At 42.4% G+C, this 14,206-nt stretch overlaps 1 protein-coding gene across 3 annotated transcripts in view; it reads right to left on the reverse strand.

The window, feature by feature from the left end:
* Positions 1–317: 317 nt before the first annotated feature.
* The window catches only part of PFKM (phosphofructokinase, muscle), a 95,063-nt gene continuing 81,174 nt past the window's right edge, over positions 318–14,206 (reverse strand). For all 3 annotated transcript variants that reach the window (XM_088465950.1, XM_088465949.1, XM_088465948.1), the window contains exons 19-24: positions 13,776–13,940; positions 13,066–13,127; positions 8,088–8,199; positions 4,893–4,992; positions 4,704–4,809; positions 318–4,216 (exon numbers count right to left, since the gene is read on the reverse strand). In XM_088465950.1, the coding sequence (XP_088322076.1) occupies positions 4,072–4,216; positions 4,704–4,809; positions 4,893–4,992; positions 8,088–8,199; positions 13,066–13,127; positions 13,776–13,940 (690 nt within the window). In that variant the 3' untranslated portion in view covers positions 318–4,071. The remainder of the gene's footprint in view (positions 4,217–4,703; positions 4,810–4,892; positions 4,993–8,087; positions 8,200–13,065; positions 13,128–13,775; positions 13,941–14,206) is intronic.

The raw sequence follows: 14,206 nt of genomic DNA on the forward strand, positions 1-14,206 counted from the left end.
AAAAGGTTTTTGTAGGTGAAGTCGCCACAATGAGCCTTTAGTAAAACAAAATCCTGATATATTCATAAGCAATTTATGAACTAACAAGGAACCAGTTAACCCAAAGATCGCACATTAACAATGCAGCCTCCGATGAAGTCACTAGGAACCATTGGCAAAGTGAAACAGGAAGATAATCACAGCAAAGTGACTACATGTATTTAGTCTTAAAATAAATTATTTTTTAAAATGTGATATGAAATAATATTTTGATAACTGTTTTTTTTTTTTTTTTTTAATGAAAGAAAACACAAATTGTAGCATACTACAGTCTTTAATGCTACAGTCTATTACAGTCAGTGTTCTAACAAAAATAGACAGCACACGGACTGTGTCTTCTGATTTACAAGACAACTGCTGCAATTTGTATTGTACGGTTAAATCAGAAGATTCAACTGTGGCCAAGGGAAAGGAATACAGCTAGTAGCATTAAAAATCACATCATGCATATAGTATATTCACTAAGTGGTCGGGTTTCCAAAACCAACTGTCGGCACTTTTGCAGCAGGATATAAAACAGCAATAAGATTTATTTTATATACTGTAATACTGTATTCACTTTTCTATCATTACATTTGCAAAAGCGATGTTGAATATAATGATGTAGAAGGTGAAGATTATTTTTTCTCAGATACTTTTCTTCATTTTGATGATACGATGTGTAATTTCACCAATACTATGTTTTGCGTTGCTTGAATACTATGAAATATTTCCTATCATGTCTAAAAGATTACACATGTAAGTTTTGCCTTTTTGACACAAAGTTATTTTCCTGTATACATAACACCTCCTCTAATATGGCAGAAATATTCAACACATGAATTAAATTAAAGGAAATATGTGTCAAAACTACAACAGGGAACTTCTTTTCAGTTTTTCTTTAACATGGAATCATATGAACATTAAATTGTATTTTGCCACTTTATTACATTGTTTTTAATCATGTGCAGCACATAAATGAAACCCTTTCCCATTTCCCAGCTGTCTTAATGGAGTTACTATTCATCAGTGCATGAGAAGAAAAAAGTGCAAAAAGGATTTTCACGTTAATAAATCAAATCTATATAATAGGCGACAAAGTGTGTGTATGTGTGTCTGTCTGTCATGCAGGGCCAGAGTTTTGTATCTAGCTCCACCAAAATTGGCATGGTGGTATATTTTGACCAGGATTACATTTTTGCCTAGGTTTGAACTTCATCAGGGCCACACACAATGCCATAAAACTGGGACACACTTAAATTACATAGGTTCTGGGGCTGAGGGGCTGGCTTCATACATGCACCGCCACACTCTGGCAGGCTCATGAGCAGCTCAGCACTCAAGGCCTGCTTCAGACCTGCTCGCAAGCGGGTCGATGGTGCCCTAGTGCGCATGCGCACGACAAGTTGTCGCTCCGGGTCTCGCACCAAAGGGGCGTGCTGTCGATGGTGACTGACAGCACGCCCCCTTTGGTGGGCGTGCCTGCCAGACGGAGGCGTTCCCATGGGAACGCCTACCGTCTGGGTCCAGCCCCACTGACATCACTAGTGATGTCAGTGGGAGTGATTTTGGCTCTGATAGAGCCAAAATTACTCCAGGGCTTGCGGCCACGAGACCCTACCGCATGACCATCGCGACCATCTTTTTGGCCGCTCGCATAAGCTGTTGGTGGTCACCCACAGCTGTGCGAGCGGCCAGGAGGCCGCTCCATTTTTAGGTAGGAGGGCCCTGATTCAGAGCGAGCGCTCTGGTCAGAGCGTCCGGCTCTGAATCAGGCCCACAATACATTCAGACTGTGGCAGACAGCATAATCAATCCAAAATCTTTGCTCCTGGGAAAGCTTAGCATTAGAAGATTATTAACAGCAGGGGAGATTGATCGCAGCCACACGGGCCCCCTTCTGTCCGGGAATGGGACTCCAGCCCCGGCATTTCTCCCCTGATGGCAGCCCTGCTAGACATGGTCTTCAATGTTGGTCTGCAGAGTGATTTCAGGGAGTGATTCTGCTACGGATGCAGTGACAGGGATCTCGCAGATTCACGATTATCGGGATTCTGTGCATGCGCCTGACCCGTACTGTGCAAGTGCAGTATGGGTCTGCGATCCTGCACGCAGTCCGGCAGCAGACTGTCAGTAATTGACAGTCTGCTGCCATTTCTGCCCGTTGGCAGGGACTGGAGAGGCCAGGTCAGCTGATGGAGATTCCCTGGCCTCTTTTACTCATCTGTGGCGGCCAGCTTGCGTGACCCTATGGTCACTTAGCCGGCTGAAGGGATCGGAGACAAACTGATGCTGCGTCCTTGGACGCAGCTAGGATCAGTAATGCATGCAGGAGGCGTAAAGCCTCCTGCTGCATTACCATATTACAGCTATCGCAGCTTCTAACATGTTAGCAGCTGCAGCAGCATATCCGTCCGCAGCTGAATCACCCCCTCTGTTCTGCAGAGATTTCTGAAACCTGATTTTGGAAGCTGTACTGATCTCTGTTCTGTAAGTCAGTCTGCTCCTGATACACCCCATTCCAAACGGTATGAGAATACACCTGCCTGCACTGTCATTTACTCCTAATTTGCATAGTTATTGTGAGGACAATGTAAAAAATGAAGGCTGCAGGTGTACTTCAAGGTCCAGTCTTCAACCCGGGAAACGCTGTGTATCCCAGCTAGTAAATAATAATAATTAGTTTGTATTATTTTCCAAGTGTTCTTAATGGATTAACCTACAAATTAAACTAGAAATGTGAATGAACTGTAATAGAAAGATTTCTGCACACTGAATCCCCCTAATCGGACATCCCAGAAACCTGGCTAATACCAGTAACAGGATTAGGACTGGCGATGCAGGGAAACAGCTACTTATGCCTGAGCAGGAGCTGTTACACAGGCTGAACCACAAATCTCTTTTCAGCATTACAGAATTCTAGTAACTCTTGTGCCACCATTTAAACAAATGTTTGCTGATATTTCCCTTTTGGCTTTAGTAAAGAGAGAAAAAATGGGTGGAAACTTTGCGCAAACACAAAACGTTCTGTAAACTTTTGGCCCTGGGATTCTTGAATTTAAATAGTCAAGGATGAATTCTGACACCTATATCTTATAAAGATTATGTGACAACTGTAGACAAAGTCTTTAGCTTACCCAAACGTCAGTGCAACTTTTTTTATTCCTATAATGAGAAATATGTAGTCAAAATGAACAGAAACTGCGTGTTTGTCCTAATGTTTAATAATAAATATGAACTTATTAACTTACCAATATATTTTCTCTTTACATCAATAACACCTACTACAAGAGTTGTTAATAAGGTTACTTGGAACACACTGCTACTATAATATCTTATATATTATCAGTGAAAACATCATCAGATATTATGGTGAATGAGCGGCATGGGTTCAACCTTTATTATCACAAGCTGTTATTGAAATAGATGTGCTATTGCAAGGTGCAACGAAATGATCGTTTGGGTTTGGTAAGAGCTAGAACTTTTGTTTGCTTGAATGATGTGTATTTCATGTAACAAACAAAGTGGAAACTAAAATATGTCTAATCAATGGTTTTTAGACTTGTTGCCTGGAAGACCCGATGCTGCACGAATTGCGGATCACACCCAGAAGAAGCAGTGATCCATTGTGCTGCTGATTATTCCTATACATTGCCATACAATAAATATTCAGTGTTGTGTGTTTTAGGGTCTTAATTTTGTACTCCCCACTCTACACAATAAGAAGCTTTAGCATGCGGAGCAAAATACTATAAATGGTAAGACTGTAACTTTAAATACGCAGGACACAGAATTAAAACATACCCGTCGCCTACACACGGAGGCACCAGCCTAGCAATGCAATAGGATCTAGGCACATCAGTGATGCGCCTCGTGATGTGCCTCATGCCTCAGTGATGGAACTTGTGTCTGGTAAACTAACAGGCTACATAGTTTAAATATTATTTTAGGTAATAAAATGTCTGCCTCCACTGTGTACAGGCAACATGTACACTTCAATGCCGGACTATAATACTGAAAGGCCCTTAGTGCCTTTTGCACCTTCCTCCAAGCTCAGATATTGGATTCCACAGATTTCTTCCTGGTGATGTGTTCCAAATGTGCAGATTCCGAAGTGTCCAGGCTGATGTTGTATTTTGCCAGAATCTTGAGGATAGGACGAAGTTTCACCCACCACTGCTGTACTGGTAGGCGATGTCTAGAAATAAAGGTAGAGAAACAACATTGGTAAAATACAATTTGCATATCTTATATCCAGGCGGTGTTTACGAGAGGAGGGGGCCTGTTTGCAGTCTCCGTGCGGGCCCCACCCTCTGGCACTGACTCGTGCATGGAAGAGATTCTGGCACTGCACCAAAGTCTGCTGCGCATGTACATAATTCTGGGAAAATAGGGGCAAAGCCATTTTACTGGTGATTTCTGCAGTGTCGGCAGAGAGGTTAGTATAGTCTATTGGTACAGGGTGAGCGGTGTGGGGAGTGGATGGAGGCAAGCAGGATGCCATAGATAGATATTGGAAGTCCCACTTCCAGCAAAGCAATGGTATAACCCTTCTTTCAAGGAGGTGCATATAAAATGTGGTATTAAATGAGCTTCTTTATATTACAAAGTGCAAACATACAAATTGTTAATTGTAACAAACAATACATATCCGTTTGTGATGCTACAAGTGCGTAAAAACGTACTCAAAATCAGTTTCCTTTTTAAGATCCACCAGTGGCTGGAAAACGAGGCTTCTTTTGCGCATTCCAAGTAAACAGGCGGAATCTGCTGTATTCGCAAATATACGACCTGCAACACAGGACAACATGTCATCAGACCTCATTCTGGAGGCGGCATCACTTAGGCAACATGCATTGCTATGACACACTTACCATGTCTAGAACATTCCTTTATTTTTGTGGTCATCCACAGTACAGCTTTAGCCCCCATTTTTGTACCAAAGTTCCTATCAAAAGGTGTTGGTGTACCTCCCTGAAACAAGGAAAACAGACAGTTACAGGAGGTTGTGCCGATTACCATTTCTGTCCCTGCAAAATGATTTCGTCTGCTTCGAGTTTATCTGTATTGGAGTCTTGCGAGAGTTATGCCTTATTCTTGGAAACCTAAAGTCCCTGTGGAAGCTATTATAACAGCACAGTGCCCCATTTATCTCAACACTTCATGCATCCTTTGAGTGTCATCATTGCAGAGTTGTATGCAAATATGGTGCCAATAAATGCCCTCCTAGTAGTTTTGTAATCTAACATTTTCAGAATTGTTCTGCACGATGTGGAAGATTCAGTTAAAGAGAACTTATATGAAAAACAGTATATTTTATCTTTATTATTCAATAAAATCTGAATCTGTTATTTGTACAGAAAATGTTATATCTCTGACTAGAATCATCATGAGTTATTATACCTTGGCCAAGTAATCAACATATTATATTAGATGGACAGGCTCACCTCTGGTCATTACATTATTCCATGGTGAAAATGACATCACCAAATATAGGATAGAGAACTTGCAACTACTCTGTCTCTGGGGTACACACTTGAATGACAGATCGGCAGAGTCACCAAACGATCTAACAATTTAGCAAGATTATACACAAACAACCTTGTGTATACACACCTATACCGCTTTTATACCAAAGTCCCAGGTTTGACCTGGGAATTTGAACACATTTCCAACCCGGATCAGACCCTTTTTTACACCGCGGCGCTGACCCAGGCCGTTGACGGATCATCACAGACCCGGCTCTCCGATGCAGATGAGCAGCGCTTCCTCCCCCTCCGCGACCCTCTTACCTCTCTCCGCAGCGGTCCGGAGGCAAGGAGGGCAGGTGGGGTACGCTGCTCCGTTCTGTTTGGCCCGACAGTGGTTGCTTCGAGATGATGTATTCTCCAAGCGCCACTGAAATCGGGCTGCATGCGGCGCGACACGGGTCATCGTTACTGCAGGGTGACACGGGAGCGACCCACGCTCAACCCTGCAAGCTAGCCAGGTCAGATCCCTGAGTCACTGGACCCGGGTTGATCCGTTTACTAGATGCACACATCTGATACTAGAGTGATGCACACGTCTGATACTAGAGTGATGCACACGTCTGATACTAGAGTGAAGCACACGTCTGATACTAGAGTGAAGCACACGTCTGATACTAGAGTGAAGCACACGTCTGATACTAGAGTGAAGCACACATCTGATACTAGAGTGATGCACACATCTGATACTAGAGTGATGCACACATCTGATACTAGAGTGATGCACACATCTGATACTAGAGTGATGCACACATCTGATACTAGAGTGTTGCACACATCTGATACTAGAGTGATGCACACATCTGATACTAGAGTGATGCACATATCTGATACTAGAGTGATGCACATATCTGATACTAGAGTGATGCACATATCTGATACTAGAGTGATGCACATATCTGATACTAGAGTGATGCACACATCTGATATTAGAGGGATGCACGTATCTGGTACTAGAGTGATGCACGTATCTGATACTAGAGTGATGCACACATCTGATACTAGAGTGATGCACACATCTGATACTAGAGTGATGCACACATCTGATACTAGAGTGATGCACACATCTGATACTAGAGTGATGCACACATCTGATACTAGAGTGATGCACACATCTGATACTAGAGTGATGCACACATCTGATACTAGAGTGATGCACACATCTGATACTAGAGTGATGCACACATCTGATATTAGAGGGATGCACATATCTGATACTAGAGTGATGCACATATCTGATACTAGAGTGATGCACATATCTGATACTAGAGTGATGCACATATCTGATACTAGAGTGATGCACATATCTGATACTAGAGTGATGCACATATCTGATACTAGAGTGATGCACATATCTGATACTAGAGTGATGCACATATCTGATACTAGAGTGATGCACACATCTGATATTAGAGGGATGCACGTATCTGGTACTAGAGTGATGCACGTATCTGATACTAGAGTGATGCACGTATCTGATACTAGAGTGATGCACACATCTGATACTAGAGTGATGCACACATCTGATACTAGAGTGATGCACACATCTGATACTAGAGTGATGCACACATCTGATACTAGAGTGATGCACACATCTGATACTAGAGTGATGCACACATCTGATACTAGAGTGATGCACACATCTGATACTAGAGTGATGCACACATCTGATACTAGAGTGATGCACACATCTGATACTAGAGTGATGCACACATCTGATATTAGAGGGATGCACATATCTGATACTAGAGTGATGCACATATCTGATACTAGAGTGATGCACATATCTGATACTAGAGTGATGCACATATCTGATACTAGAGTGATGCACATATCTGATACTAGAGTGATGCACATATCTGATACTAGAGTGATGCACATATCTGATACTAGAGTGATGCACATATCTGATACTAGAGTGATGCACATATCTGATATTACTTTAAACAGGATTGTAGTTGGGTGCGTTTATGGGGTAAAACTAATTATTTACAAATATACATGGGCTGAATAACAGTGTCTTGGTTGTATCAGGTACAGCTGAATTCAGTTAGATTGTGATTTTGTGGTAATTATATCACCAATGATTTCCTGGTGAAGATGTCAGCGATTTCCCAATGCCGCAGTTTAGAAATGGCCAATGTTTGTCATACATTTCTCCTGAAGGCTCTGCAGTGTTGCTAATGGCATAATACAGTTCCTTACTATGGGTCTGATTCAGAGATGGACGCAGGAGACGTCTTGTGTAAAAAGACTGCCGGCTTCTGTGATCCGCAGCTGTGCCTGAAGACACAGCCAACGGGTCATCTGCGTGAACATTGGACACGTGAGTGGCCCTCAGGTTACTCAGGATTTCTGGGAAACTCACACTGCTGAAGCCAGCAAAGGAGCGTCCAGGAAATGGGACCGACAGACCCTCGTTGTCTGGGGGCTGTCTGGAGCAGCCCCCCAGATTTATTTGGACATCGTAAATCTCTGAATCAGGACAATATTACAGCAAATGTAGCGTTAGACAAGATGCACAGGGAACATTATTTATACCTGCTGCATATGGCCCAGAACATTTTTCCTGCAGTCAAAGATTCCTTTTCCTTCCTCTGAATACAAATTAAATATAAAATCTGTGGAGTAGTTTTCATTGCACTTTTCATTCCTAAAATAATAGAAATAAAATTGGAATTTCCCAATGTAAACACACAGCTAAGCATATTAGGAAGATGTAAAATGTACAATTATACTGACAGCTATCTCTTAAATGAAATGTGTCACACTGAAGCTAATGCTTCAAGAACCTACGTCTTAGGGGAACCCTAACTGTCAAGGTCAGAGACCGAGAGGTTCATATAAACTACAATCACAGAGATCCTCAATACAGAGGGGTTCTCCAGTAAAATAACGTCACAGGAAAACTGAAAACATGCTCTGTCACTGGTGGCCAATAGGAATGCTCAGCTGGACAAACCCATTTCTAAGAAACCAACAAATCAATGAATCACACATGCAAATCGTACTGATATTTTTGACCTAAAAAAGTGAGCAAAAGGCTTGCAAAGTTAGTGAGCAGGCCTTAAGTATGTAAAAAATAATTATATATATATATATATATATATATATATATACACACACACACAGCATAGAGAACTGGCGGCACTCATGGTTTTATAAAAATAAGGACAACAGCCCACTTCATACTTCAATTCAACGTTTCGGTCATTTAAACCTTTGTCAGAAATATATATATATATATATATGTATATATATATATATATATATATATATATAAATAAAGCTGACGGCGTGATCCCGAAGGGAACAAGATACCGACGTCAGCATCCCGAATGCTGGAATCACGAAGGTAAGTATACTAGCGTTAGCCCAGGGATGGGGGGGGTTAGGATTAGGGACCTCCCAGGATGGGTTAGGGTTAAGCTGCGGGGAGGGTGGGTTAGGGTGCAGGTTAGGTTAGGCACCACCGAGGGGGTTAGGAGGGGAGACGAGGTGGGTTAGGGTACTTACCGGCCTCTGTCGGGATATTGAAGATTGGGCATCCCATCCAGCGGTATATCATTCCGATTCCACATTTTTATATATATATATATATATATATATATATATATATCTATCTATCTATCTATCTATCTATCTATACACGCACACACACACACACACACACATATATATTTCTAATTATGATCTATTGGACTCGGGGGCTCGTTATTTTTTGTCATTATCAGCCAAACTGTTTGTGGTTTTGTGATGTAAAATTATTAAGTCTTAAAGAAGTTCTTGAAGACTGATGTCTCAGATTACTCAATCTGATATTTCAAGTGTTTTGGAACCATCATTAGTCGGGTTGCTAGCTATTGTACCTGCACTTGCAGGTTTTTGTTCTATTTTACTTCCCCCACCTCTCCATTTATGTCTCTCCTCCACTCAATCTCTCATATCTGTCCCGCCCCACCTGTCCCTCTCTCCCGCATATCTGCCCCGATCTGTCCACCCTCATATCTGGCTCTCTCACATCTGTTATGCAGTGGGTGGGGGTAGGGGGGGGGAGATTGTACAGGGTTCTGGTTCCAGGCAGTGACAACCAGGCCTCACATAATCTCATCCATACTAGCCATTGAGAGTTCTGAGGGGCAGCAGGGCAGATGTTAAAGCTGATTATTTTATGGCTACCTCTTACTCCCCAGGTATTGTAGAAGCTCTGTAGTGCTCTACATGTGTTTGAGTGTAGTGTTACATGTTCTCTTCTGTATTACACATTGCATTACATTGTATTTATATTGTTATGCTAATTAACACAATTAGCATACAATTTGTCCAAAAATAGCAAAACATACACAATTTTAGTATTTAAATGTTAAAACTTACAATTTTTTTTTGTACGTACTAGTAAAATATCTTTCTCCAATTCCATGGAGGACACTGGAACATTGGGGTATTGGCAGTGGTGGAGGAGAATGGCACTTTAGGAATTAATTAAGTCTGAAATGGCTCCTCCCACTTACATACCCCAGCAGCCTAGAGAGCTCAAAGCCTTTAAAGCAAAGCTGCAGTGGAGAAAGGAGAGGAAAAACAAGTCTGGACAACAGACCGCCCCTAAGAACCAGGAGACGGAACCAGAATAGACAAAAACAGTGTCAAAAACACAGAGTGCTGTTGAAGACCAGGATAACTGCAGTCAAACGACTCCCATTCCAAGACCCTGGAGATCCCCAGAGGAACATAAGTGGTACTTCTATTCCTCTGGGGTTCCCCTAGCCAGAATGTCTAAATCTGTAGGACCAAAAAGGAGAGACCAGAGGAGAACACCCATTAAGCTGGAATCCCTGTCGTAACCCAGAAACAATATCCTCCAGCTGGTGCACTTGTAGGCGAGGATCTCACACCAGTAAACCTAGGTCCACTTTTTCTCATAAAATCTACAAAAAAAACAGGTGTTTTAGCAGTGAACCTTGTTAGGATCACTCAGTCTTGGAAGCCTATACCACTGGTAGACAATGCTTGCCAAGAGCCACCCTGTCAAGCGACATGTGACATAGTGGAACGCCACATGGCTCCCGAGTTAACTACAGGCCATACTGGAATACTCCACAGATTGGTGATGAACACTGCTGAGGAGGTCTGAGGAACAAACTGTCCCTTCAACAATGGTACCACCAGGCCGATCACGGGTTCCTCAAGCCTCACTAGACAAGGCCGATAGAGGCAATAAAGGGAGAAGAAAATTGCAAAATGTCAACATGTAGAAGAGAACTGCAAGGTATTAGAAACAGGGACAGAAACTGTGCAACATGTTCAGTAGACCCTACTCTATCTAGGTCTGGTCGACCCATCTACACACCAGAAGTTGTGAGAAGCTAGTCCTGGAGTAGGACAGAGAAGAACAACGCAGAACCTCTCTATACTTAGGGAGACAATCTTGTCCCGTACCAGGCTAATCAGAACAGCACACCAGGCATATAGGTGTGTATTTTGGAGAATTAGGAGTACACAAGCTAGAAACACAAAGGGCTAGAGAAGCTATTTTTAGCAGAAGCCAAAAACCTGGGATCTGATGAGGTTGGCACGTAAGACCTCCTGCCCAAAGACTACTGACTCTGTGGACATGAGGATCCTAGAAGATCCACCCCTTATGCTTACACCATTAAAAAACCCACTGCACCTGTCAGTCGAGGAACTAAGAAGGTGGGTTGAAAAAATCCCTTCATGCCCTAACAGCAACAATGTTAGGTAACACCGAGGGTGTCATGTAGGGCAGTCAAAAGATCTGCATAAACTCTTACCCAGCCTCCTCCATGCATCACAGCCCGGACTACAGAAGTAGTAGATAAGTATCAGCTTCTGTGATCATCTGGGAGACCCTAAGCAGGAAAGAAAAACCATACAACTAAAGGCTGGGATAATGCCCCATGGCTGGGGTGAAGACAGGGTACTTGCAGAGAACCGGGCTGTGGACATAGAGAACCCATCCAATGGAAAATGAAAACAAGCAGCCCAGGAAAATACAGATGTGTCCACCGTTGTTGTTGCTGCAGTTGCAATAAACAGCCATTTTAGTCGTGCCTAGTCCTGTGTGAATTTACTAATGCAGAGTGTCTTTTTTGATGCAAATGCATCTTATTCACAATGCAATGCAATAAGATGCACAAGCAGACTATGCTAATTAAAGTGATATGCGGCATGTGTATGTTCTGTGCGCGACTGCAGCTGTATATAAAAAGCTACGTAAGTGTCAGCAGCTGTTTTCCACTACGTTCTCTTGTGAAGATTTTACAGGCTTGGCCGCATGCACTGGGCCGACTGTTGTTTGGTTTCGGGGTCGAAACTATAGATCTAGGATTCATCGTCATTGATGATCTCCCAGACACAGTTTGAGCGACCACCGTCAAACTTGGCCAGCGTGTTTCGGCACCAAGTCTCCGTGCCGTGCAGAAACATTGCTCAGACCAAGCTTGTCGTGGAGTATCGAGCGGATGGATTCCGTTGAGATGTCTATGTCCTTCTCTAACTGGGCCACAGTCACACTGGCGTCCACCTCAACTATGGCCCGCACGGCAGAAACGTTATCCTCTATCCTATAGTCGTAGAAGATAATGGCTCTCCAGTGGTGTCTGTTGTGCTCCATAACGAGTTTGTGAAGGAATTGAACAAGCTGACTGTCTGTGTGGTGCTGTCTGTGTGGTTCTGTGCCTTGAAATTTCACAAGAACTTTAGTCAGAGATTACGGTTCACAACCAGTCAGAATGTGTCTACTTTACCTATGCACTGCATAGTTGCTGTCGCAGTATGATGGGACTCTGTAGAGGCACGCTGTTTGGTGGGCTTTTTCACATGTGAAAAACATGCTCGGGGGAGGTCAACTACAGGGAAAACTTCCTTGTCCCCTCTGGGCATGCTTGAGAAGGAAACAGCTGAATCCAGCGGATGGTCATCTGAAGTCTCCTCAATGCTGAGACAATAGCTAGCCAAGGCTGCTGTTGTATAGCCAGCCCCTGTCGCTGCGCACACTCCTCGGTATAACCAGGAAGTAAGGTGGTGAGGCAACTGCGACTTCTAACATACCTTCCGTTGGAAAGGATGGTAGGTCACTACTTGCCAGCTACTCTGGGGGTTTCTGGTGCACGGTAATGGCTCCCCCACCCAAAGTTGAATGGAGCCAGGAAGCCCAGACAGGCACCTCTGGCGGAGGTGGTGGGTCACACTGGAGACCTCCCTCGCTGCAGGGAGCCCAATGTCTGCCCAGGCTGCATTCCCAGAGACAGGGAAGCATCAGTTGAAAAAATAAAAGTAAAAATCCATATAAAAATAGAGACTGACCCGGTTCCCACAGGGCCATTCGTAAAATGGAACTCTCTAGGCTGCTGGGGTATAGAGGGGAAGAAGCCAATTCAGACTTAATTAATTGTTAGTGCCAGGCTCCACCACCACTGCCTATACCCCAGTGATGAAGGAGAAATTAAAATTTTAATAACTTTTCTTTTAATATAAAATATTGCTGTAAAACATAACATACCTTAAAATTAATCCTCTTTTCACTGTTGTCTTCATTTTTGCTGTAAGATGTTCAACGTTTACCTGCCAAAAAAGGACAATAACTTCTAGCATTAAACATGCATCACATTAAGTTGCAACTAAAATGACTTTTTAGCCAGGTTATGTGATTGAATATGCATGTACTGTAAATGTAAAATTAATTTAAACAATAAACATAAGTTTATTTATACCAACCGTTAAAAAGACAGTTTGCTAGAAAGGCAACTGTCAACTATTCTATTTGGCAATTAAAGGGTATCTTCTCCCAAAGAAGAAAAATAATAGTTTTGGATGGAGCAAAAATTGAGATAAAAAGAAAACAAAATTGTGCTTATATTAAATGCTCAATTTGTCAACAAATATGTGGCCACTGAGGAGTGGGATTTTTAGAGCAAAACCTGGCTGATTGGGCGCATGGCGTATCCAAGGTACGGTATGTTTTTTTTTATTTCTCTACTTTTTTTCGTTCCAAAATTTAATTTTTTTTTATAACAGGTGGAGTTCTTCCTTAATCTCATAGATATTATTTCCCAATGAACTACTGGGTTTTTAAATATGTAGAAATGATTTAGCTGCTGCATGCAGAAGGAGTATTTGGAATTTGGCTCTTTAAATGCAAAACAAAATCCTGAGGTCACTTTAAAAACAAACACAATGTAAATAATTGCCATGTGGTCTTTTAAAGTTTACCTGCAAATCATGTATAGAAAATGGCTCTTCATAAACGTAAGCAGCATCTGCGCCTGCAGCAAAGCCTGCCATAGTAGCTAAATATCCACAGTAACCTCCCATAGTCTCAATGATGAACACTCTTCTCTTCGTCCCAGCAGCAGACTGCTTGATTCGGTCACATGTCTACAGACGCAGAAGATAAATCTGTTTATACGGCCAAGAAAATAATTTGCACAGTAAATATTCCAACTGAAATGTCACTGAATGTACATTTCTGCTTCACACTTGAAGGAGAAAACAGGATTTTTGTACTTACCAGTAAAATCCTTTTATCCGATTCAGTGGAGAATACTGGGAACTCTGGGGTATAGATGGTGGTGAGTGGAGCCTGGCACTATAAATCTTCAATGATTTTGACTGGAAACCTCCCCTTCTATACTCCACAAGAC

The sequence above is a fragment of the Taudactylus pleione genome, unplaced genomic scaffold (genome assembly GCF_031769625.1).
Source record: "Taudactylus pleione unplaced genomic scaffold, aTauple2 ptg000065l, whole genome shotgun sequence".
Lineage (NCBI taxonomy): Eukaryota > Metazoa > Chordata > Amphibia > Anura > Myobatrachidae > Taudactylus > Taudactylus pleione.